Below are 25,701 nucleotides of genomic sequence, written 5' to 3' on the forward strand. Positions count from 1 at the left end.
TTAAAACATTCTTTGTTCTTTTCTGATGAGATTAGGTGCATTCAGGGTGTTATGGCTGTAGACTGTGTTCTTTTCTGTATCTTCTGTCTTTCTGCTTTCTGTACTTTAGTCTGGATATTTTTTTCTGATCCTTTTTCCAGACCACTAATTCTCTCTTCAGGTAATTTTGATATCCTGTTAACACCATCCACTGGGGTGTTAGTTTTAATTACTGTTTTTCAGTTCTAGAATTTCCATTTGGTTCTTTTTTTTTTAATAGTCTAGTTCTCTGGCTTAATTCTGAGTCTTGCCTTTCATTATCTCTAATATGTTAAACATAAATTTTTTATTTTATTTATTTTTTATTATTATTTTTCCTTCCAGTTTTTTTTTTTTTTTTTTTTTGCGGTACACGGGCCTCTCACTGTTGTGGCCTCTCCTGTTGCGGAGCACAGGCTTCGAATGCACAGGCTCAGTGGCCATGGCTCACGGGCCCAGCCGCTCCGTGGCATGTGGGATCCTCCCAGACCGGGGCACGAACCCGTGACCCCTGCATCGGCAGGTGGACTCTCAACCACTGTGCCACCAGGGAAGCCCTCCTTCCAGTTTTACTGAGATATAATTGACATAGAGCACTGTATAAGTTTAAGGTGCACAGTATAATGATTTGACTTACATACATCATGAAATGATTACCTCAGTAAGTTCAGTGAACATCCATCATCTCATGATAAAAATAGATAAAAATTAAAGAAGTAGAAAAGAAGTATTTTTTCTTGTGGTGAGAAGTCTTAGGATTTACTGTCAACACCTTTCATATATAACATACAGCAGAGTTATATTTATCACGTTGTACATTATATCCCTAGTACTTATTTCTTATAACTGGAAGTTGGTACCTTTTGACTGTCTTCATCCAATTCCCCTCACGTTACCCTCCATCTCTGGTAACCACAGACCTGATCTCTTTTTCTATGAGTTTTAAATGTAATATTTAAAAATTTTATGTCTGATAACTTCATTATCTAGATCTCCTGTGAGGATTGTTTGTTTTTCTTTAGGTTTTCAGTTAAGTTATCTTACCTTGTCATTATTTACCTGGTTATATGTCATTGAGTGGTGGGCATTGTATATGAGAAATAGTATTGATTAACTAGAGGTCTAGGACAATGGTATCTTTCTCCAGAGAATTTGTATGTTTGTTTTTGGGTAGGTGGTTGGGCAGTGGGCACTAGCAATCCTAGAACATCTTATTCTAGTGAGAGAGTGTGAGGATTCAATGCCGGGTTTCCGTTCTTGGGAGATTTTCTCGTAATTCTTTGATTTCACCTTTAATTTTATGTATAGCCTTTTGTGGCAACAATCCAGAGCCTGGTGGTTTACCAGACTCCTTAGGAACCTTAGAGGGCTTTTGGTACTAGTTTTTGCTCTCTTAACCCTACAAGTGTTTTAAACACTCTGCTTAGCTTCTCAGCTTTCTTTGCTAGAATCGTCAGTCATCTCCAGGGGAAAAGCAGCCCTATTACCTCTCTTGGAAGTTTTGATACACAGTTTGCTGGCATTGTTGTTTCAGTCAGCTAAAAGTTCTAGTTCTTTTTCCTGTGAGTTGTTAAGCTGGATCTGCTGTTCATCCTGTTGCCCATCTTGCCACTGTTACGAGTTTCTCTTTTTAAGTTGAATGCTGACTCCGTTTCATCTTCATTTCGTGTTGTTTTAGTCACTGTAGTGAATGCGTGTCTTTTGTTCCAGAGTCAGGCGTTGATTTTAACCATATACATGGAGGTCTTGTCATCGTTTTCCTCTCCTTCAAATTTATTTTGCTGTTTTACTTTTACCAGTTGCAGCTTAAATAAAACGATTGAGGTTGGGAGACTGGGAGGGGAGTTGAAGTTTGAAATATAGATGTTTGGGATAGGTAATGGCCATCTCATTGATTCTGAAGATCAGCCTATGGGTTTGTTTGATTTAGATGAAAGTGAAGAGGATGAAGATGATTTGTTGCAAAGGACTGGGAATTTCATATCCACATCAACCTCTCTTCCTAAAGGAATCTTAAAGGTGAGAATCAGTAAAATTGGGTCAATCCAACTAATTACCTCTGAAATCCAATATACTTCCCAGTTACAAATGTATGGATTCCTGTTATCTGTGGGATTAAATGTGCTTGCTATCATTTTGCCTTGGTAAATATTTGTGTTAGGTTTTTTACCTTTTGCAAAAACAAGATTAAATTATGTTCCCAGGAATTTTTTAGGAATGTTATTTGCTTCCTCCTTTTGCATTTCTTGTTCCTTCTGTTGGCACCAGCCTTGTTCATGCTGCTCTCATCTCTCGCCCAGTGCATAGCAACAGCTTTGTGGCTAGATTCTCCACTTCAACTTTCCTTCTTCCTAAACTGTTCTTCCTATAGTAGCCTGAGGGATCTGTTAAAAATAAAATATCATGTCCTGTCACTTTTCATTGCTCTTTGAAAACTTCTGAATTCCTTACCATAGTCTACACTGCCCTTCACAGAATCTGGCCTTTGCCGATGTCTTCAGCTTCATCTGATGCCTTTTCCTCTTACTCCTTACTCATGCCACACAGGCCTTCTTTCTGTTTCTGGCACATGCCAAGTTCTTTCTTGCCCCTGAACCCTTGCTCTTGCTCATCCCTCCATGTGTTCTTTAAGCACTGCCAGTGGCCAACTCATTCTTACTTTTTTTTTTTTTTTTCCCCCGGTACGCGGGTCTCTCACTGTTGTGGCCTCTCCCGTTGTGGAGCACCGGCTCCGGATGCGCAGGCTCAGCGGCCATGGCTCACAGGCCCAGCCGCTCCGCGGCATGTGGAATCTTCCCAGACCGGGGCACGAACCCACGTCCCCTGCATCGGCAGGCGGACTCTCAACCACTGCGCCACCAGCGAAGCCCTCATTCTTACTTTTCTGCTCACATGACGCCCTAGAAATGTCTTTCCTCACCATCTTACCTAAAGTGGCACCTTTCTGCTCACATGATGCCCTAGAAATGTCTTTCCTTGCCATCCTATCTGAAGTGGCTTACTCTAGTTACTGTCTAACTCATCACTGTGTCTCACTTGTTCATTGTGGTAACCAAGTGCCTACCCAGCACTTGCTTCAGTTAAATATATGCCAAATGAACAGTTCTCTCTTTGACATAATTTTCCCCATTATAAAAGGGTAGCATGCGAATTTAGATGGTGAGAGGGGACCTTATTATGGTAAATTATTAGAGTGATTCTGTCACTCCCCACCCTGTGCAGATAATTCATTTAGCTCCTCATAGGGTGAATTCACCTCCATTGAAAATGTAGTCACCACAAAAATTTATCTTCAGGGGTTACAAAGAAAACATCATACGATACTGTGTTTTTTATGTAATTGCATTTTCAATGTAGTGGAAGCCCCCGAAAAATGGATTCTTGTATGGTAAGGCGCTGTACTAGAATACTAGTTGGTAGCAGAGCTGTGGTCTTCTGGTTACTCTTCCAGTGCACTTTCTTCTGCATTGTAAACTACTTTATAGTGTCTTCATGCTTTAAAGAAAATAATGTTAACCCATTCGAATTGATAAAATCCCAGCTTTATTTTTCTGTAGATGAAGCACTGCCAGCAGGCTAATGCTGAACGTCCTACTACTGCTCGGATCTCGTCTGTGCAGTTCCATCCTCGTGCACAGGTTGTGATGGTCGCTGGAGTAGATAATGCTGTATCGCTATTTCAGGTATGCTTTTTTTTTTTTTTTCTGCGGTACCCGGGCCTCTCACTGTTGTGGCCTCTCCCGTTGCGGAGCACAGGCTCCGGACGCGCAGGCTCAGCGGCCGTGGCTCATGGGCCCAGCCGCTCCGCGGCATGTGGGATCTTCCCGGACCGGGGCACAAACCAACGTCCCCTGCATCGGCAGGTGGACTCTCAACCACTGCGCCACCAGGGAAACCCTCATTCTTACTTTTCTGCTCACATGACGCCCTAGAAATGTCTTTCCTCGCCATCTTACCTAAAGTGGCACCTTTCTACTCACTTGATGCCCTAGAAATGACTTTCCAGGGAAAGACACTGTGCCACCAGGGAAGCCCCAGGTATGCATTTTTAAATGAAGACTTGTAGGGACTTCCCTGGTGGCACAGCGGTTAAGAATCCGCCTGCCAATGCAGGGGACACGGGTTTGATCCCTGGTCCCGGAAGATCCTACATGCCGCAGAGCAGCTAAGCCTGTGCACCACAACTACTGAGCCTGTGCTCTAGTGCCCATGAGCCACAACTACTGAGTCCACGTGCCACAACTACTGAAACCCATGTGCCTAGAGCCCTTGCTCCACAACAAGAGAAGCCACCACAATGAGAAGCCCGTGCACTGCAATGAGGAGTAGCCCCCACTCGCTGCAACTAGAGAAAGTCCGTGCACAGCGATGAAGGCCCACTGCAGCCAAAAATAAATAAATAAATTTTAAAAAAAAGACTTGTAGTGAAAAATGTTTACAATCAGCTTACATGGTCTGTGGAAATAATCAAAAGGAATATTTGTACTTCCTTATAGGTTGATGGAAAAACAAATCCTAAGATTCAGAGCATCTATTTGGAAAAGTTTCCAATCTTTAAAGCTTGTTTTAATGCTAATGGAGAAGAGGTTTTAGCCACGAGTACTCACAGCAAGGTTCTTTATGTCTATGATATGCTGGCTGGAAAGCTAATTCCTGTGCATCAAGTAAGAGGTAAGGTTTCTAATGAACATATAGCTGACACGCACCTCCCTCCCCCCCAGCCCATAGTTGAGTTTGTTTAACAGTATTACAACCACTTTTTTTCCTCCCCATAGAATTATTAAAAATAAGGATTTCTTTGGTTTTAGTATTTGGAAAATGTCGTGTTGTTGAGATAACCTGTTTGAAAAAAGTGAACTGACTTTTTACTGAGTACCTATGGGAAGAAAATCATAATTTGCAAATATATATTCCCCTAGACCAGAAAAGCAGTTGCAAATACTTGGCTGTAAAATTAGCAGTTGCTGTAGCAGAAAGAACATGAGCCTGGGAGCTAGAAGACCTGGGTTCTACTGCCTTGGACAAATTATTTCACTCCTCTGATCTGTAATTTGGGTGCCCTCCAGTTCTTCTGCTGTTTGTTATAATACAATTTTGGTTTACGTTTAAAGGAAATAAAGCACTGCTTTTGGAATTTGTAATGTATTTTGAAGAATGAACTACTTAAATAATACATCTTTTTTTATCAGATAAAAATTTATCTTTCCTCTGCCTTATCTCGTCTTCTGCATTCTCCTACTCCCATTACCTCAAAAATATAATGACACCTTCATGAATCCTTTGGGAACTAAAGTCCTTGTAATGAAGTTGGTTGGGTTAACATTATAAATCTTGGGAGGTGTTGTCATACGCTACAGCTTGCTGGCAGTCTCCCTGTTAAATTGCACATATGTGGGGCTGTAAAGGTTACAGGTTGCTCTGTACAGCCTTTTTTCTGCTAGTGGTTAAAAGTGAGTAAGGCCAACTTTAGAAACATTTATGAAGTTTATTTTCAGTGTTTCTGGTCTGGTCTTTCCTGTGTTCCTGACACTTTCAGTGATCCTTTCCAAGGGGTTTTTTCTTTTTTTTTTTTTCTTTCTCTCCCATTGCGGAGCACAGGCTCCGGACGCGCAGGCTCAGTGGCCATGGCTCACGGGCCCAGCCGCTCCACGGCACGTGGGATCTTCCCGGACCGGGGCACGAACCTGTGTCCCCTGCATCGGCAGGCGGACTCTCAGTCACTGCGCCACCAGGGAAGCCCTCCAAGGGCGGTTTTAATTTATCTATTTATGCTTTAAATCAGTGCTTCTTAAACATTAATGTGCATACGAATCACCTGGGGATCCTGTTAAAATGCAGACTCTGATTCTGTTGTTCTGAGGCGGGCCTGATTCTGCATTTCTAACAAGTTCTCAGATGCTGCTGATGCTACTGGTCCATGGACTTCCCTTTGAGTTGGAAAACCTTAAACTGTCTCCCCATATTGAAATAGAAAACAACATGTAGTAGTTATTATTCTTAAATGTCATTCCGCTAATCAAAAGGAATGTGCTCTGGTCCTTCCTTGCCTTGCATCCTCTTGGGAAAAGCAAACCAGGGGTGGCTGAGATCCAGTAGTTAGTGATGTGCACTGTGGATCTGCTGGTGTGCAGGGGTGTGCATCTGATCACCGGATTCTTCTAAGACATGGCATTTATCTTTGCCTTTTAATATTTTTCCTTCTCTTTCCTCAATAAGCATAACTTGGTAATAATGATAATTATAATAGTAAATCAAATGTATTTCTTCTTGTGGTGGTGTTATTGAATATAATTCTCAGTCTCGTGATTATAAAACAGTATTCATAACTCGAAATTAAGGACAGTAGAACAAGGGGGAAAATTGCTGACAAGTTAGGATGTGCAAGCCTTACATGTATGTGAGCTCTTGGTTCTTGCAAATACAAGTCTGAAAAATGAAGAATTCAGAATTGATGCATTCTGAAGAATTCCACTTTGATGGTTCCTTCCACTAACCTGTCAGGGCTTTTAAAGTGGGGTCCGTGGACTCTCAAAATTCAGGGGTCTGTGAAGCTGGATAGGAAAAACATTCCATCTTTATTTTCACTAATCTCTAAATGAAATTTAGCATTTCCTTCAGTTACGAAAGTTTTAAACAACCATTATTTTGAGAAGGGTATCATACACTTCACCAGACTGGCACACAGAAAGGTTAAGAACCACAGATTACTATTTCAAAGTTCAGAAGCAGTTTCTGTTGCATCATTTAGAAGGACAGTTCTTTTATCTATATCTATCCATCTGTGCCGGGTCTTAGTTGTGGCATGTGGGATCTTTGTTGCCGCATGCAAGATCTTCGTTGCGGCATGCGGGAATCTTTTAGTCGTGGCATGTGGACTCTTTATTTGTGGCACGTGGAATCTAGTTCCCTGACCAGGGATCGAACCCGGGCTGCCTGCATTGGGAGCACCGAGTCTTAACCACTGGACCACCAGGGAAGTCCCTAGAATAGTTCTTTTTTTTTTTTAAAGATTTATTTATTATTTATTTATTTTATTTTATTTTTGGCTGCATTGGGTCTTAGTTGCGGCACACGGGATCTTCGTTGAGGCATGTGGGATCTTCTCTTGCAGCGTGCAGGCTTCTCTCTAGTCGTGGCATGTGGGGTTTCTCTCTCTAGTTGTGGTGCATGGGACATAGGCTCCAGAGCGCATGGGCTCTGTAGTTTGCAGCATACAGGCTCTCTAGTTGAGGTGCCTGAGCTCAGTAGTTGGGGTGCGTGGGCTTAGTTGCCCCGAGGCATGTGGAATCTTAGTTCCCTGATCAGGGATCTAACCCCTGTCCCCTGCAGTGCAAGGTGGATTCTCTACCACTGGACCACCAGGGAAGTCCCAGAAGGGCAGTTCTTAAGGGAGCTCTCTTGTTCTAGGAAAACACAAAGAATTTGACCATTTGGGAATTCAGTTAGTCAGGCAGCCATTTTGATTTATAGGCATATGGTCATTGCTGAGCCTTAGTTTTCTCTTTCTGTAAGCTCAAGGGTTCTAAAATATTAAAAGAATTTTTTAGAAGATTGTAACTAAGCACCAGTTCACTTCCCATCCTATGGAATTTGGTTCTATTCTAATTAAATTGGCCATTCTTTTCTTATCTATCAGTTGCTCAGCAGTTGACCTAAAAATCTCATTCCTGGGACTTCCTGGCGGTCCAGTGGTTAAGACTCCGTGCTTCCAATGCAGGGGGCGTGGTTTCGATCCCTGGTCTGGGAACTCAGATCCCACATGCTGTGTGGGGTGTCCAAAAAAAAAAAAAAAACTCATTCCCTAATCCATAGAAACATTTACACCTGATGTCTTTAAAGCTCTGTATCTTCTTTCTCAAGGCCATGTTATAAATTTTGTCAGGCTTCAATTTTTTTTTTTTGTTAGTTTCTGCTTTATAACAAAGTGGATCAGTTATACATATACATATGTTCCCATATCTCTTACCTCTTGCGTCTCCCTCCCTCCCACCCTCCCTATCCCACCCCTCCAGGTGGTCACAAAGCACCGAGCCAATATCCCTGTGCCATGCGGCTGCTTCCCACTAGCTGTCTACCTTACGTTTGTTAGTGTGTATATGTCCATGACTCACTCGCCCTGTCACAGCTCACCCTTTCCCCTCCCCATATCTTCAAGTCCGTTCTCCAGTAGGTCTGTGTCTTTATTTCTGTCTTACCCCTAGGTTCTTCATGACATTTTTTTTTCTTAAATTCCATATATATGTGTTAGCATACAGTATTTGTCTTTTTCTTTCTGACTTACTTCACTCTGTATGACAGACTCTAGGTCTATCCACCTCATTACAAATAGCTCAATTTCGTTTCTTTTTATGGCTGAGTAATATTCCATTGTATATATGTGCCACATCTTCTTTATCCATTCATCCGATGATGGGCACTTAGGTTGTTTCCATCTCCGGGCTATTGTAAATAGAACTGCAATGAACATTTTGGTACATGACTCTTTTTGAATTTTGGTTTTCTCAGGGTATATGCCCAGTAGTGGGATTGCTGGGTCATATGGTAGTTCTATTTGTAGTTTTTTAAGGACCCTCCATACTGTTCTCCGTAGTGGCTGTACCAAATCACATTCCTACCAGGAGTGCAAGAGTGTTCCCTTTTCTCCACACCCTCTCCAGCATTTATTGTTTCTAGATTTTTTGGTGATGGCCATTCTGACTGGTGTGAGATGATATCTCATTGTAGTTTTGATTTTCATTTGTCTAATGATTAATGATGTTGAGCATTCTTTCATGTGTTTGTTGGCAGTCTGTATATCTTCTTTGGAGAAATGTCTATTTAGGTCTTCTGCCCATTTTTGCGTTGTTTGTTTTTTTGTTATTGAGCTGCATGAGCTGCTTGTAAATTCTGGAGATTAATCCTTTGTCAGTTGCTTCATTTGCAAATATTTTCTCCCATTCTGAGGGTTGTCTTTTGGTCTTGTTTATGGTTTCCTTTGCTGTGCAAAAGCTTTGAAGTTTCATTAGGTCCCATTTGTTTATTTTTGTTTTTATTTCCATTACTCTAGGAGGTGGATCAGAAAGGATCTTGCTGTGATTTATGTCATAGAGTGTTCTGCCTGTGTTTTCCTCTAAGAGTTTGATAGTTTCTGGCCTTACATTTAGGTCTTTAATCCATTTTGAGCTTATTTTTGTGTATGGTGTTAGGGAGTGATCTAATCTCATACTTTTACATGTACCTGTCCAGTTTTCCCAGCACGACTTATTGAAGAGGTTCTCCTTTCTCCACTGTACATTCCTGCCTCCTTTATCAAAGATAAGGTGACCATATGTGCGTGGGTTTATCTCTGGGCTTTCTATCTTGTCCATTGATCTGTCTTTCTGTTTTTGTGCCAGTACCATACTGTCTTGATTACTGTAGCTTTGTAGTATAGTCTGAAGTCAGGGAGCCTGATTCCTCCAGCTCCGTTTTTCAAGATTGCTTTGGCTATTCGGGGTCTTTTGTGTTTCCATACAAATTGTGAAATTTTTTGTTCTAGTTCTGTGAAAAATGCCAGTGGTAGTTTGCTAGGGATTGCATTGAATCTGTAGTTTGCTTTGGGTAGTAGAGTCATTTTCACAATGTTGATTCTCCCAATCCAAGAACATGGTATATCTCTCCATCTATTTGTATCATCTTTAATTTCTTTCATCAGTGTCTTATAATTTTCTGCATACAGGTCTTTTGTCTCCTTAGGTATATTCCTAGATATTTTATTCTTTTTGTGACAGTGGTAAATGTGAGTGTTTTCTTAATTTCACTTCCAGATTTTTCATCATTAGTGTATAGGAATGCCAGAGATTTTTGTGCATTAATTTTGTATCCTGCTGCTTTACCAAATTCATTGATTAGCTCTAGTAGTTTTCTGGTAGCATCTTTAGGATTCTCTATGTATAGTATCGTGTCATCTGCAAAAAAGTAAAGTGACAACTTTACTTCTTCTTTATCAATTCTTGAATACACTACTGACACATGGTTTTGTTTTGTTTTTTCTTTTTGATCCACAAAGTTAAGAATTAGACTCCCATTCATCATGGGATGTTTAGTAGCTGGCTAGCAACTAGTTTCTGCATGTTACTGTGTTTTAGCTGTTTCTGTGGCAGTGTGTTTTCGTTCTGGTGATGAACGTTTTGACAAAGAAGTATAATTTATCCTTTTAGTTACTTACAGGTATTACTGTTTACATTTGGAAAATTAGTCGATAAGTTTACTGGTTGGAGAGCTGGCTCTCAGGCCTGTAATTAGAATGGTGAATGTTAACCAAGACAAAGAACAGAAGTTTGCTAAGCATTTTGTAGTGACCTTGTATTTCGGTCATACTCAGTGATGCATGGGGTCAGACTTATTCAGAGTCTGAGCCCATGTTTTATTTAAGGCACTTAAAAAGTAAGGAACTCTCAATTGTCAGTGAAAGCTTTACTGTAAACCATTAATCCTTATTGATTCATCTCTTTTCTTAGGTTTGAAGGAGAAGATAGTGAGGAGCTTCGAAGTCTCCCCAGATGGGTCCTTTTTGCTTATAAATGGTGTTGCTGGATATTTTCACTTGCTGTCAATGAAGGTGAACCATTATTACCTGTTGCTTGTTCTTCTAGGATAAGACATTAGTGTAGGGATGGTCTTGAACCATAACTCATGGTGTCCTTAAATCTGCATCTCAAGTAGAGGAACATATTGAGACTTCGGGAGAAGTTGTGGGCAGTTCGGGAAGAATTTTTTTTTTGAGGGTAGGGAAAAACAAAGTTGAGTAGGTGCTCAAAATAGAGAACTAGATTGCTTTTATTCTGCACGTTGTGATTCTTCTCTGCAGCGCCTAACAATTTGATAAATAATATTTATTGTTCTTCCAGACTAAAGAGCTACTTGGTAGTATGAAAATTAATGGAAGGATTGCAGCATCCACATTCTCTTCAGACAGTAAGAAAGTATATGCATCTTCAGGTAAGTTAAGTTAATGATAAGATGATCCGAAGCTTCTCTGAAGCTTTGGGTGTGTTTAAATACCAACTTTAACCAAAACTGTGTTTGATTTTAGACTTTTTTGTGTTAGTAAGAAAATCATTTTTATTTTTACAATTCATTTTTCATTGCTGTTTGCCTTCTCATTTACTAACTAGTAATGGTGAAGGGTTAACCACTTAACATGCACTGTTTGGGGAAAAGATGGGAAGAAAATGCATTTTATTTAATTAATTAGTTAATTTTTGACTATGTTGGGTCTTCGTTGCCGCGCGGGCTTTCTCTAGTTGTGGCGAGCGGGGGCTGCTCTTCGTTGTGGTGCGTGGGCTTCTCACTGCAGTGGCTTCTCTTGTTGCAGAGCACGGGCTCTAGGTGTGTGGGCTTCAGTAGTTGTGGCATGCGAACTCAGTAGTTGTGGCTCGCGGGCTCTAGAGCACAGGCTCAGTAGTTTTTGGTGCACGGGCTTAGTTGCTCCGTGGCATGTGGGATCCTCCCGGACCAGGGATCAAACCCGTGTCTCCTGCGTTGGCAGGCAGATTCTTAACCACTGCACCATCAGGGAAGTCCCCAGAAAATGCATTTTAAAAGATGATTTATTCTGAGACTTTCTTACTTTCTTTTTGAAAGTTACTTAGAATCATCACTTCTATTAGCCTCTTTTGACTTGGATAATGTTTGGAATTTTATTCATTATTGACTGAAAACAATTCTGATCTCATTCTGACATTTCTTTAGTACTACCAACCAACCCTTTATCATTCCTGACAGTCTCTAATCTTGTGCTTTTCTGCTGGCCTTTCTGACTGTCCTGTGACTCTTACGCCTTTTCCTAAAGGATCTTGGGGACCATCACAAGCTCAGCGTAGTTCATGCTGTTTGGTAGTGGGAGGAATTAGAGTGGTTCTGCCAGTGAGTATTATTCTTCAATCTATTCATAACTTTTTTTAAAAAAAGGATTAAGTTTAGCATTAACTTTAATTTTTGTTTTGGTTTTGGCCCAGAATCAAACTTTCACAAGGTTGAGTTACTTACATTTGTATGTTTTTAATCCAATAATATAAGAATGTCAGCAGCATATATAGTCTCTATTAATTAATATGCTAGGTTTTATGAGGGGTGAGGAATAAACATTGGTTCAGAGAAATAATGCTCCTAATGAAATGGCCCTTGGATCCTGGGAGAGTCAGAGTTGGGGAGAAGAGTTGAAGGGTCAGCACAGATACTGAGATTTGGTTATATGAATTGGATATAGATGTTAAATATTTACAAATTAGGTTAGTACCATGGAGGTCTAATTTACCATAAGAAAGGTCCTAAAATCAGAGAAGGAGTAATGAAAAGTTGAACCTTGGTAAGTTAGGGGTTACCTATATTTTGATTGGTGTTCTCCCCCCTCCCCTTCCTCCTTTCCTTCTTCTGTAAGGAGTGATTTATGTTATTGGTGGCATATTGTTCATATTTATTGTTTTATATATATAAAGAATATTTTGATAGGAGTGTTGAAGAAAGAATTTACCTTTTATCTTTTTAGCTGAACCAGTTTTTTCTTTTTGTTTTCTCTTGGATTAATTATTGCTTCTTAAGTCAACATCAACTTATGACCATCTAATACACTTGCTTTCTAGATGGTCTTCCTGCCCTTGATCCCTTCTGTTCCCATTTTAGTCTGTTGCTAGCTAGGCTGATCTTTAAACCCCTTCCTTTATCGTACCATTACCCTACAGACAGACATAAAGTTTTTAAAATTTGAGCCTATTAAATTTTTTCTAAATACATATTTTACTTCTACCTAACCTAAACCCTTATGCCAGCCTGGGAAATTTTGTTTCTTAATGAAACAGTTGAAACAGTGAGATTCATTGAATTCTCATTGGAAGGATAATAGTATAGAAGGGTGAACGTTAGAGCAATATCCACATAAAAGAAAGATGAAATACATGAGTGAGGAGCCATCTTTGAGATGGGTATAGGGTCATTATACACATCTATAATGGGTGTGAGGAAGGGGGTGATCATCAATATTGAGTGTATAGGAGAGAGAAAAAAGGAGGACTGATTTTGGCAATTAGATGGCCATTTCTATCATGAAAATATTTGTGTTCTCATCAGATTTAATATCCTTTATCTTTCACACATTCTCCCTTCTCTAAACTATTTGTGCTTACTACAGTAAATTATCCATACCTCCTTAATTAAACTATAAATTCCTTTTGGTCTGGAGCAGTTCGTTCTTCATTTCCTCCTCTGTCGTCAACTTCATCCTCAGTTTGGTATCTAGATCACCTAGCCTTACATGTTTGGTACTCTGATACCTCTTGATAGATGTTGGAAAACCTTTGCTGGTGGGTTTTTTGTTTTTTCAAATTTTGCGCCAATAATTTATCTGAGTGAAATGTAGAAACTTTTTCTGAAAGTTCAACTCAAGCCAAGAGTTTGTGATTTTCACTCTAAACCTAAAGATATTGTTTATTAATGACTAATGAGGATATAGTTTTCTATATATGAAAATGTATACAAGAAACATTTTTAGGCCAGTTTTCTAGACCTAGGACAATTATAGTATATAGTAGGTCTTTATTTGTAGTATCTTGTACTATTAAAGAGGGACTAAGAATAGTCAGTTCACTTGCCTTTCAAGTTTAAAACAAAATTAACCAAACCCAATTTTTGGCTGTTTCATTCAGGGGATGGAGACGTTTATGTTTGGGATGTGAACTCTAGGAAGTGCCTTAACAGATTTGTTGATGAAGGCAGTTTATATGGATTAAGCATTGCCACGTCTAGGAATGGACAGTATGTGGCTTGTGGGTAAGTAAACTGAGGTTCTGGTAACCTTTAATCACCTTTTGCTAATGAGAAAATATTAAAGAATTGAGGGGCTTCCCTGGTGGCGCAGTGGTTAAGAATCCGCCTGCCAATGCAGGGGATATGGGTTCAAGCCCTGGTCCGGGAAGATCCACATGCCGTGGAGCAACTAAGCCCGTGCACCACAACTACTGAGCCTGCACTCTAGAGTCCACGAGCCACGACTACTAAAGTGCCTAGAACCCCCTGCTCCTCAACAAGAGAAGTCACCGCGAGGAGAAGCCCGCGCACCACAACGAAGAGTAGCCCCTGCTTGCTGCAACCAGAGAAAGACCGTGTGCAGCAACGAAGACCCAACGCAGCCAAAAATAAAATAAATAAACTTATAAAAAGAAAGAAAAAAAAAAAAGAATTGAGTATACTGAATGGTGCCTAGTAGTTCTGTTTATAAACTAGTAATATGAAATTAATAAACCCAGGTCTTACATTTTATTGTCTTAATAATATTTGTTAATATTTGTGTTTAATAATACTAATGGCAGTTTTTCAGCTCTTTAGCAATGAAAATACTGGACTACCTTATGTTATGGTATGTTTTCTTATGTTTGAAATATTTGTTTAAGTCTTAAAGATACTTAAAGCATTTTTGCCTTTAGCTAGCTAGGTGGTATAAACCAAAAACATGTTTTTTGGGAACACTGTTGTTAGTATTTTAGAGACTTTGAAAATATTATCTAGAACATGTTATTGTGTCATTGCTGAAAAAAATGGTTATTACACTGGGGAAAAGATGGCTTTATTGTCCTACTTGATTTTAAAGATGCAGGGTGGGAGGAGGGGGTATTGGATACTTACCTGTAATTCTAAACGATTTAACCTACCAAATCACTAATCAGCACCTGTAATTTTAGAACTTTCAGAAGTCAATCTTCATGACTTTCTTAGACTAAACACAATTGATCCATAAAGAGATTTCAAATTCTCCCTTGGTGGGAGGTCCAGTGGGTCTTGCCGTTATAGCATACTCACCACTTTTTCTTCATTTCACTCCTTCAAAGGTTAAAATTGGGGAAACTGCTTATAAATATCCCTACCACCATTTGGAAATTGGTCAGCAGCTACCTTGGGGCCTGGGAAGAAAGGAAAGTGGAACCAGGCTGTGGAGCTTGGAGGCCAGGCTAACATCACGTGGGTCTGCCATAGGCAGTGGGGCAGCCTGAGCCCAGCGTTGCTAGAGCACTGTGCACTATGGCAGCAGTTCATGATTAGCAGGTCTTCTGAGACTAAAGCTCCTTTAGAATGAAGACTGGTATTTAAATTAATTATAAATAATTTTAAGCAGACCTGCTTTTGCCTTTATGTGGGAAAGAATAAGTGCACAAACATAACCTTCACTCAAATCTGTGAAGTTAATCTTTTTCTAGTCCTTGCCTCTCTTTTTTGTATCACTTTTTATTAATCGCCTTTGAAGGGCCCAAAGAGGAAAGAATCTAGTATTAGTGGTTTAAACTCATTGGATTTTAATTGCCTTTCAGTGTAATTGAATTCTGATGTGCTTGGTCAAAGACCATTATTAGGTTTTTATTGTTAAACCTGGAAAGAAAGGCCTTAACCCTTGTTAGAGGAATTTCCCATGTTATCAGACAGACGGGGAAGAGTTGGTGGTGGAATCAGGGCAGAGGTAGGAGAAACTGAACTCACTTGACTGGTTGGCTGGCTGCTCCTTCCCTTCCTCGCACCTCCCTCTCTTACCCCTCTCCATGTACTGGTGTGAAATTTCTCTATCCTGGACTTTGCTGCTGGGAATTAACTCCTCCCTTGATCTCAAAATTCGTCTGATAGTGTCTATTAACTCTTCTCAGTGTCCTGGCATAAAGTGGTTGCTTTTGATTTACAGCTTTGCTCTGATAGGGAAATAGGGAAACTAAGAATGTTGTAAATAGAGAGGTCTGTTAGTTTGCAGTATCTTTTTTTATGGCTTTGGTTAATATAAGGATTGCTGCATATTTTTAGAAAGTTTTCACATTAATTTGTACATCAGTGTTAGGACATACTTGGGAAATCATTAGGGGCTAACCCTTCCTTACAGGTCGGGGGCGCTGATGCCCTGAAGCGTTCTGTAAGACACAACTGAAATCATTGATAAGGAGGGGTCTTGAAGCCTGCAGTCTTACTTTTCCAGGTGCAGTGCCCTTCTCGCTCTACTGGGTAGAATCTTAGTTAAGTTGTACCTTTGCTGCATCTTCTGTATATGCAGTAGTGTGTTTTGTGACTTCCTATCTAGTCTAGAAGTCAGTCAGTAAAAAAAAAAAAAAAAGAAAAATTTGAATGCTGGCTATGTATTACAAAGCACTGTATATTGAAGAATGGGAAGTTGAGACCTGGCATATTCTCTCCTTTGCATGTGACAGCTGTTTGAATACATAGACTTCAGAAGATAGCTCACTAAATTCAGGTGGCCCCGTAAGGTGACTTGGAGAATCCCCTGTATCTTGTTGCTGTTGCTTTATTTTCTCTGCTTTACAGTGAAGAAGTTAGGAGCATCTTGTGCTGCAGTCATGGAACGTCACTGGCTTGGGCTCCTGCCTTGACTGGGGGTGTGCAACCGATAAACCACTTCGGGCTCTTTGTATTTTGAGAACTGTTGGTCAAAGCCATAAAAATACCTGTTTTTATATTTTCTCATCAAAGTTCTATCAGGTGGTTAGATACTTGTTGACTTTAGTCTTCATTACCTTCTTAAAAATACACAAATTAAGATTGTCTTTTTACTAGTTTCCATCTAAATAGTCTTAAACTGTGCTCTGAATAATAATTATAATAAAAAGATTTATAATATTAATAGCAAAATTTTTCAGCACTTAGTATCTGCCAAGCACTGTTTTTCATATATAGCTGTATATGTGTATTTTGTGTGTGTGTGTGTGTATATGTAAGCTACATATGTATGTGTGTATATAAATATATATATAGATATCTTCTCATATATAATCTAACTTAATTCTCATTTCCTACTCCATGATATTGGTACTATGATCCCTGCTTTACAGGTGGGGAAGCTGAGGCACTGTGAGTTAAGTAACTTGGTTAGGGTCAGACAGTAAGTGGAAGACCCAAGATTACAAATAGTCTGGCTCCAGAGCTGGAGCTTTTAACCTTTAAAATTTTTGTTTGTTTTCTTTTTAAAAATTTTATTGAAGTACAGTTGATCTACAATGGTGTGTTAATTTCTGCTGTAAAGTGACTCAGTTATACATATGTATTCTTTTTCATATTCTTTTCCATTATCGTTTATCCCAGGATATTTACTATAGCTCCCTTTGCTATGCAGTAGGACCTTGTTGTTTATCCATCCTATATCTAATAGTTTGCCTCTGCTAATCCCACACTCCCACCCCTCCCCACCACCCCCAACCACAGGTCTGTTCTCTATGTCTGTGAGTCTGTTTCTGTTTTGTAGATATGTTCATTTGTGTCGTATTTTAGATTCCACATATATAAGTGATATAATACGGTATTTGTCTTTCTGTTTCTGACTTACTTTACTTAATATGATAATCTCTGGGTCCATCCATGTTGCTGCAAATGGCATTATTTTATTCTTGTTTATGGCTGAGTATATTCATTGAATATAAATATATACCACATCCGTATCTATTCATCTGTCGACAGACATTTAGGTTGCTTCTGTGTCTTGGTTATTGTACATAGAGCTGCTCATAGCATAGGGGTGCATGTATCTTTTTGAATTATAGTTTTGTCTGGGCTGTTTTATTTTATTGAAGTATAGTTGATGTGCAATATTATGTAAGTTACAGATGTACAGTACAGTGATTCACAGTTTTAAAGTTTATACTCCATTTATAGTTATTAGAATATTGGCTATATTTCCTGTGTTGTACAATATATTCTTGTAGCTTATTTTATACATAATAGTTTGTACCTTTTAGACCCCTACCCCTATATTGCCCCTACTCGCTTCCCTCACCCCACTGGTAACCACTAGTTTGTTCTCTATATCTGTGTCTGTTTCTTTTTTGTTACATTTATGAGTTTGTTATATTTCTTAGATTCCACATATAAGTGTCATACAGTATTTGTCTTTCTCTGACTTATTTCACTTAGCTTAATGTCCTCCAAGTCCATCCATGTTGTTGCAAATGGCAACATTTCATTGTTTTTTATGGTTGAGTTCTACTGCCTTTTTAAAGGTACATCTCTGTGTGTTGATGTGTTTAAATATAAAATGGTACAATCACTAGGAGTTTTGCAAATTAAGGAGTCTTACAAGAAGTAAAGAACATTTAGTCCAGTGTGTCTTTAGAATGAATCCTTTTGTGCCATGTATGTAATCCCTTTGGAACATCAGCTTCAAACATTCTGTGCTTCAGCTTTTATTAGCTTTATCTTTTATCTTTTAAAATGTCTAAATATACCTTAGATTGCTATTTTTCCTACTTAAATCTGTGTTTTAAACCCTTAGCTTAAAACTTTGCTTCAGGATTTTTGTGATTTCAGTAATCTACCTGGATTGGGAGAATGTGGAAACTAGTCTTTTATAACTTAAAGCTAACAAAAAGTTTCTCTTTCTAAGATATTTTCAGTATTAGTTTATTCTGATGATGATTGTCCCTTTTCTGTTATCTTTCCATTTGTTTGTATATCTGTTTTTAATTTCTTGCTGGTGTCTTAGTCTAATTCTGCACGTCCATCACAGTAACTTCTAGCCACATGTGCTATTTAATTTTAAATTAATTAAAATTTAAAAAAAATCTAGTTCCTTGATGACACTGGCCACATTTTATGTATTCAGTAGCCACATGTGTCTAGTGGCTATCATATTGAGCAGCACAGCTATAGAGTACTTCCATAATCACAGAAAGGTATACTGAGTAGTGCCAGTCTAATCCAGTCATTTTATTGATAAGGAAACTGAGGTCTATTAGTTACGTAATTTAAGTGTTGTTACTCATCAGACTAGTTATTGGCAGAGCTGGATCTGGAACTCATGTTGTCTAGTTTCCAGTTCTGTGTTCTTTCCACACTGCCACCCCCAAGTATTTTTGATTTTATTTTAAAAGAATACTGAATAATTCAGGGCTATAGAAAAGTATGAAATTTGTTATGATTTAGGGCCTGGAATTAGTAGTTCTTTAATTTTAGTGCTCTCATTGAACATATAAAATGGGTTTCATTTTGCTTCATCTAGAGATTGTTCAGGACATGTATGCTTTATAACGCAAGGAAAACCTGTTTTATTCAGGGATATGTTTTTGCTTCAGTTTCCTCATTCATAAAAACATTTATTGAGCATTGAGCTGGAGATTGTGAGATAGAACTATGCATCATCACCTTCTCATAGTTTTTGATCTTTTGTGAGGACATGCATACATGTATCTCTATTTACAAGGTGAGACGTCTTAAGGGCTGCAGTTGAGATACAGTGTTTTAATTTTAAGAATGTTAGGAATGGTGAAGGCTGTTATTGTTGAATGTCTGGAAAAGGGTTTGGGGGATATTGGCACTTGAGCTGGCCATTTTGAGGGCCAGGTGGGGTTCAGAGAAAGGCATTGCAGATAGTGGAAAGGATGAGAAAATTCAGGTTTGTGTTCTGAGAGAAGTCTGGATGGGATGACTCTTAAGGGGGGTTAGGCTACAAAGGTAAGCAGTCAGGGGATAACTTGTAGAAAGGTCTTTTATGCTGTGTCGAAGAATATGGACATTAAGTGGAAAGAGAAACCGTTAAGAGTTTTTAAGCAGAGGAGAAACATGATGATATTTGAATTTTAGAGTTTGAAGTAGATAATTTGCATGACAGCCTTCAGAAGGGGAATAGAGGTGCAGGTAGATGAGCCTTGAGGTCATTGCAATAATCCAGGCATTAAGTAGTGAAGGTGGGAATGGGAATAGGGAGATAGGTAAACAATGCTTGTAACATATGTCATAACTGCTTAGAAAATTGGGATGGGAGAGAAGCAGTGACATTATCAGGCTCCTGGCCAAGACAGCCAGAAGAGTGGAGTTGTCCATAGAATGAGGGTGGAGGAGGGAGGCGTGCCAGAGATAGGCGTGTCACGGGGCTGTTCCACAAGCAGTTAGAAGTGAGTGGAATTAAAGACACTGATGGTCCATGGGGGTAAATGAGATGAGAGAGACACTAGAGGTAGGTTGATGTGGTTAATTGCCATCATTCCTGTTGGGGAAGATTTTTGTGTACCAGGATACGTCATGGTTGCTGATCTGCTAATGGATTGGCTTCTTGATTCAAGAACCTGCTTCTAGTCCAATCAGCTGTGGTTGAGGGTGGAAAGATAACAGTCATGTCTGTTTCTTTAGTTTGGATTTCAGGGATGAGCTCCTTTCTCCCTTTGGTCCTGTTCTTCCACTTACGATACCTGGTTTTAGTTGTTGTTGTTCTTTGTTTGTTTTTTTAACCTAATATTTCCCTTCTCCATCTCACGTCTTACCTACCTCTTCCACAGAGCTTCACTGGAGCAACTTCACCTCATATTGATTTTTCCCTTCTTTGAGGTTCTAGATCACGTAAAGAGCTTAGCTTATGTTCTCCTGTATTTCTGGGTATTTCTTGCAGGTGTATTTTTTCTGGGGTTAAATTCCTTCTGATATTCTATGTTCCTGTGACAGTTTGCATATTGCTGGTTATATAGATATCATTCAATAAATAACCACTCTCAGTAGCATATTAGAATCAGTTATCAATATATTTTAGCACAAATACCACTGTAAGTTTCCATATGTCAAAATGATTAACTTGTACCATTTTTGTTCCACACATCTAAGCAACATAGGCTATATTTAAGGGTACTCTGATGTTCACGAGGATAAGATTTGATCTAAAATTGATATTTAGAAGAGAGTATATGGATTATAACTTTTCATCTTTAATTAAGATGGATTTAGGCATAAATTAGTTTTCAGCAAGAAAAGAGATTTAGTATAAAATAAGTACAGTGAATAGATATTTTGATCCAAGTCAAATATATAAATAAGGAAAATATAAATTTTGTCTTAGGTTGTTGTAACAAAGTACCGTAGATTGGTAGCTTATAATCAACAGAAGCTTATTTCTCACATTTCTGGAGACTGGAAGTCTGAAATCAGGTTGCCAGCATGCTTGGGTCCTTGGTGAGGGCCTTCTTCCCAGGTTGCAATAGGCTGGCTTCTTGCTGTGACCCCACAGGGTGAAAAGAGAGTGAGAGAGCCTCTGGGGTCACTTTTATAAAGTCCCTGGGCTTCCCTGGTGGCGCAGTGGTTGAGAGTCCGCCTGCCGATGCAGGGGACACGGGTTCGTGCCCTGGTACGGGAAGATCCCACATGCCGCGGAGCGGCTGGGCCCGTGAGCCATGGCCGCTGAGCCTGCACGTCTGGCCAGGCCCGTGAGCCATGGCCGCTGAGCGCCTGCGTGTATGGAACCTGTGCTCCACAATGGGAGAGGCCACAACAGTGAGAGGCCCGCGTACCGCAAAAAAAAAAAAAAAAAAAAGATCATATAAAGTCCCTAATCCCATTCATGACCTAATTACCTCCCAAAGGCTCACCTCCTAATACCATTACATTTCGGATTAAGATTTCGACATAAGAATTTCAGTGGGACACAGACGTTCAGTCCATAACAAAATTATATAAACCCAGGATATATATTGTTTCTCCTGAGTGGTTAATATGGACTATATAGTTAGCTGTCCTTAAATTAAGGCGTTCTTAATGTATATGAAATATATATCAAAAACTGTATATGTAAGCAGTTTGAAGACTTTAAAGCACTAAATCTAACATACTATTTGTGTGTTGGCTATAATTTCAAGCTATGGAATCTTGTATGTGAACTGAATTTATCTTGCGTATGCACTGTGCCTGGTTCACTGTAGGCAGTAAGCTTAAGTGAGAATGAGTATAGGAATGAGAGAACACTTAGTGGAATACATGTGTGTCGCCCTTGTTAGTTTGAGGCTTAATTTCTTGCATCTTTCAGGTTGATGTTGCATTTGCTAATTAAGTTTGAATTAAGTATCTATGAATTACAAGTACCTTATTCTTATTCCTTACAAATGATGCCCATAACGTTAGTTTGTCTGAACACTGAGGGCAAAAAGTTTACTGAAAGTTCTTGTCTGTGGATGATTCTGTTAAAGCCATTAAGATCTACTTTTTATGAATATTGGGTATAATTCATTGCTGGTAAATGTTTCAGTAAACTTGGAGTGGATGATCATTTCCATAACTCTTGACTGTAGATATTCCTGGTAGAGCAAAAAATTAATATGCTTGCTCTTACAGCTGTTGTTCAGCACTGTTTTGGAAGTTCTCATAAATAGAATAGAATAAAAAAGGAAAGCAGGAGACCTATTTAGATAGGGGAAGGACAGCTCTCATTCGCATATTAGGATGTTAGGTTGGCCATAAATACCATGAGAGTGGCAGTCTTACTCTCTTTTGTTCACCTTTGCATCCCAGGCGATTAAATAGTGCCTGGCATAGAGTTGAAATTCAGTAAATAGTTATTGAAGGAATGAATAATGAAGATTTTACGCTTTGTAGGATTTTCTAGCTAGGCTAGTAACTAAAAAGCTGCCAGAGTTAACAAGAGTTCAGTAAGACTACAGTAGAACTGATAGACTGTGTCTAGCTTTTGCCTTGGGATGAACTCTCCAGCCCATGGTCCCTGTGTAACACAATACGATTCCTGTAAATATCAGTTTGGGGGGTTAAATCTTTATTCACTTAGGTGGTGAAAACTCTTTTGCTTGTTTTTAATCTGTTGTATTCCTTTTTCTCTTTGCAGTTCTAATTGTGGAGTGGTAAACATATACAATCAAGATTCTTGTCTCCAAGAAGCAAACCCAAAGCCAATAAAAGCTATAATGAACTTGGTTACAGGTGTTACTTCTCTGACCTTCAATCCTACTACAGAAATCTTGGCAATTGCTTCAGAAAAAATGAAAGAAGCAGTCAGATTGGTAATATTTCTTTACCCTTTCCTTTTAGCATTGATAATTTTAAAATTTAAAGTTGAAAACATGGAAAGATAATAGGAAAGTGTTGGATTATTTTAAAAAGAGTAGCCTCTTTTGATGTAGAAATTCCTTATACTGTAGCTTTTGGGTATTATTATAGAAATGACTAACAGTAGCCACCAAATTTGTATTATGTCAGTTCTTTTGGGAAAGCTGTGCTGTCCATTCCTAGCATTTCTTAAGTGGTAGTCTTCATTTTCAGAGGTTTCTTTCGGCATACACATGAAGGAATATGTTTAAAGCAAACACTTCATTCCTCTATAGTTTTTTTTTAAAATTAATTCATTCATTTAGTTTTGGCTGCATTGGGTCTTCGTTGCTGTGCACGGTCTTTCTCTAGTTGTGGTGCGCAGGCTTCTCATTGAGGTGGCGTCTCGTTGTGGAGCACGGACTCTAGGTGCGCAGGCTTCAGTAGTTATGGTACACAGGCTCAGTAGTTGTGGCTTGTGAGCTCTAGAGCTCAGCCTCAGACATTGTGGCACACGGGCTTAATTGCCCCACGGCATGTGGGACCTTCCTGGGCCAGGGATCGAATCTGTGTCCCCTGCATTGGCAGGCGGATTCTTAACCACTGTGCCACCGGGGAAATCCCTAGTTTTCTTTCTTCATCTACTTTTTTAAGGCCTGGTGTCATAATGGAGTAGAGGCAGTTCTTAATTTTTGAAAATAAATTGTGTACAAAGAGTGCAATTTAAATAGCTGGATAGTTACTTGTGAAGATAGCTCTGTGCCAGGGATCCCCAGGACTTCCCCCAGGTTTGGTGAATAGAATAGTAAATAAAAGGACTCACAGGACTCAGAATATGGTCATACTCATGGCTAAGAATAATTACAGGGAAAGGATACAAAGCAAAATCAGCAAAAGGAAAAGGTGCATGGGGTGAAACCTGGAAGAAACAGGCACAGACTTCCAAGAGTCCTCTCCTAGTGCAAGTCACATAGGACACATTTAATACAAGTCCTCTCCCAGTGCAGGTCACATAGGACACGTTTAATACAAGTCCTCTCCCAGTGCAGGTCACATAGGACGCATTTAATACAAGTCCTCTCCCAGTGCAAGTCACATAGGACGCATTTAATACAAGTCCTCTCCCAGTGCAAGTCACATGGGACACATTTAATTCCTCCAACAGCAAATTGTGACAACATGTGTTAAGTGTTTTCTGCCAGAGAAGCTCATTAGAGACTCAGTGCCCAAGGTTTTTATTGGGGGTTGATCATGTACGTACCCTCTGCCTAGGAGGTACCCAAAGTAAAGGCTCCCAGAAGTAAAGGCAAGTGTTCAGCATAAACCACATGAGACAAATCATTTAGGCATAGTGAGCTGTCCTTATCATTTAGGGAAAGTTTCCCATGTGTGTAGGGACCTGTATGCCAGTCAAGTTCCCAGACGCCATCTAAGAGCCACTTGCAAGCGGGCCTTTCTAAGGATAGCAGCCTCAGGCCAGTGTTGACTCTTTTCTGCCCAACCTCAGAGTTCAGCTTAAATGTCACTCCATCTGTGTGAAGTTTCCTACCCTTCAGGCAGAACCAATTTCTTCATTCATTCAACAGTTACTTGCTGTGGGCCAGGTATGCAGATGGCATAGAACTTTGAATGGCAGCATTACACTGTGCTATTGTTATGTGTATACCATAAGCACTTTACAGAGATTCTTATTTTTATCTTGCTTACTCAGCAAATAAACCGTACACACTTCATCAGCTTTAATAGTGTATAGTTTACAAAGATTTATAAAGAATTGTACAAAAATATTTTGAGCCAAATAACAGTCCTCAGAGGATTGGCTCACCCCAAGTCAGCAGCTAGTAAAGGGCAGTGAACTGTGATGCTAGATTCCATATTCTTTCTAACATTTTAATGGTTTTCTGACTAAACTCCTCAGAGCCCTAGAATGTGTATAGGACTTCAGATGGTAAGTAGGGCAAGTAGGAGGCTAAGCTCCTCCCTGTATTATATAGAGCAGCTTCAGTATTACTTGTGGTATGTATTGGCATTCTGCATAAGATTTTCTTTGAGGGAAGAAAGAGTTCTGCTGGAAAAAGTGTTTGGAAAATATAGCATTGTGTTTTATTGCCTCTTGAATGAATCATTTGATAAATGAGGGGATCCTAATTCAAGTCAGCTTTAAAATCTCCGCTCCTGTAATGGTAGTGGTGGACTAGTACATATTAACCTTTTATCATTTTAATGGTAGTAAGTTGTTTTAGAAAACCATGGGATCAATCTCTGTTGACATAATGTATTCTGCAAGATGCCTAGTAGTTAGTTCTGCCTAGTTTGCTTCAGTGATCATGGCAGCATTTGTGGTTTTTTATTGTGGCAAAATCACACAAGGAATTCATTAGTAACAGCCAACTCCCTTTTTTTTTTTTTAACTCCCATTTTTTAAATGGTAGTCAACCATAATATCTAATGGAAAGAAGCCAGGCATAGCTTCAGAATGCCTCAGTGAAACAGTGGTAGTGTCATTAAATGCAATCTCTTATAATGATCCAAAGAGTTCTGTTACTCCAGCACAAAGCAGTGAATATGAATCTAAGCCATTGCACCAGTCAGAGACTCAGAAGTTAAATTGTTATTACATCTACAATCTTGGTTGTTGTAGAAGTTGTGGAACTCCTTATCCATTAAATTAAGGATGAGAGACCTTTTATTTGTTGAATTTTGGTATCTGGACCCTTAAATGTAATACAGAAATTACGTTGGAGATAAAGGGAACTTTCTGAATTAAAGAAGTTGGTTTTTTTTGGTGGTACGCGTGCCTCTCACTGTTGTGGCTCTCCTGTTGCGGAGCATAGGCTCCGGACGCGCAGGCTCAGCGGCCAAGGCTCACGGGCCCAGCCGCCCCGCGGGATGTGGGAT

The 25,701-nt window shown here is 39.4% G+C and overlaps 1 protein-coding gene across 2 annotated transcripts in view; it reads left to right on the plus strand.

Annotated features, from left to right (window-relative positions):
- The window catches only part of UTP18 (UTP18 small subunit processome component), a 39,513-nt gene that overhangs the window by 9,011 nt on the left and 4,801 nt on the right, over window positions 1–25,701 (plus strand). For both annotated transcript variants that reach the window (XM_082678824.1, XM_082678823.1), the window contains exons 5-11: window positions 1,949–2,037; window positions 3,576–3,701; window positions 4,515–4,689; window positions 10,497–10,597; window positions 10,887–10,977; window positions 13,680–13,803; window positions 22,604–22,778. In XM_082678824.1, coding sequence (XP_082534950.1) covers window positions 1,949–2,037; window positions 3,576–3,701; window positions 4,515–4,689; window positions 10,497–10,597; window positions 10,887–10,977; window positions 13,680–13,803; window positions 22,604–22,778 — 881 coding nt within the window. The remainder of the gene's footprint in view (window positions 1–1,948; window positions 2,038–3,575; window positions 3,702–4,514; window positions 4,690–10,496; window positions 10,598–10,886; window positions 10,978–13,679; window positions 13,804–22,603; window positions 22,779–25,701) is intronic.

Source organism: Grampus griseus (genome assembly GCF_964374135.1).
Source record: "Grampus griseus genome assembly, chromosome: 20".
In the NCBI taxonomy this organism is placed as follows: Eukaryota; Metazoa; Chordata; class Mammalia; order Artiodactyla; family Delphinidae; genus Grampus; species Grampus griseus.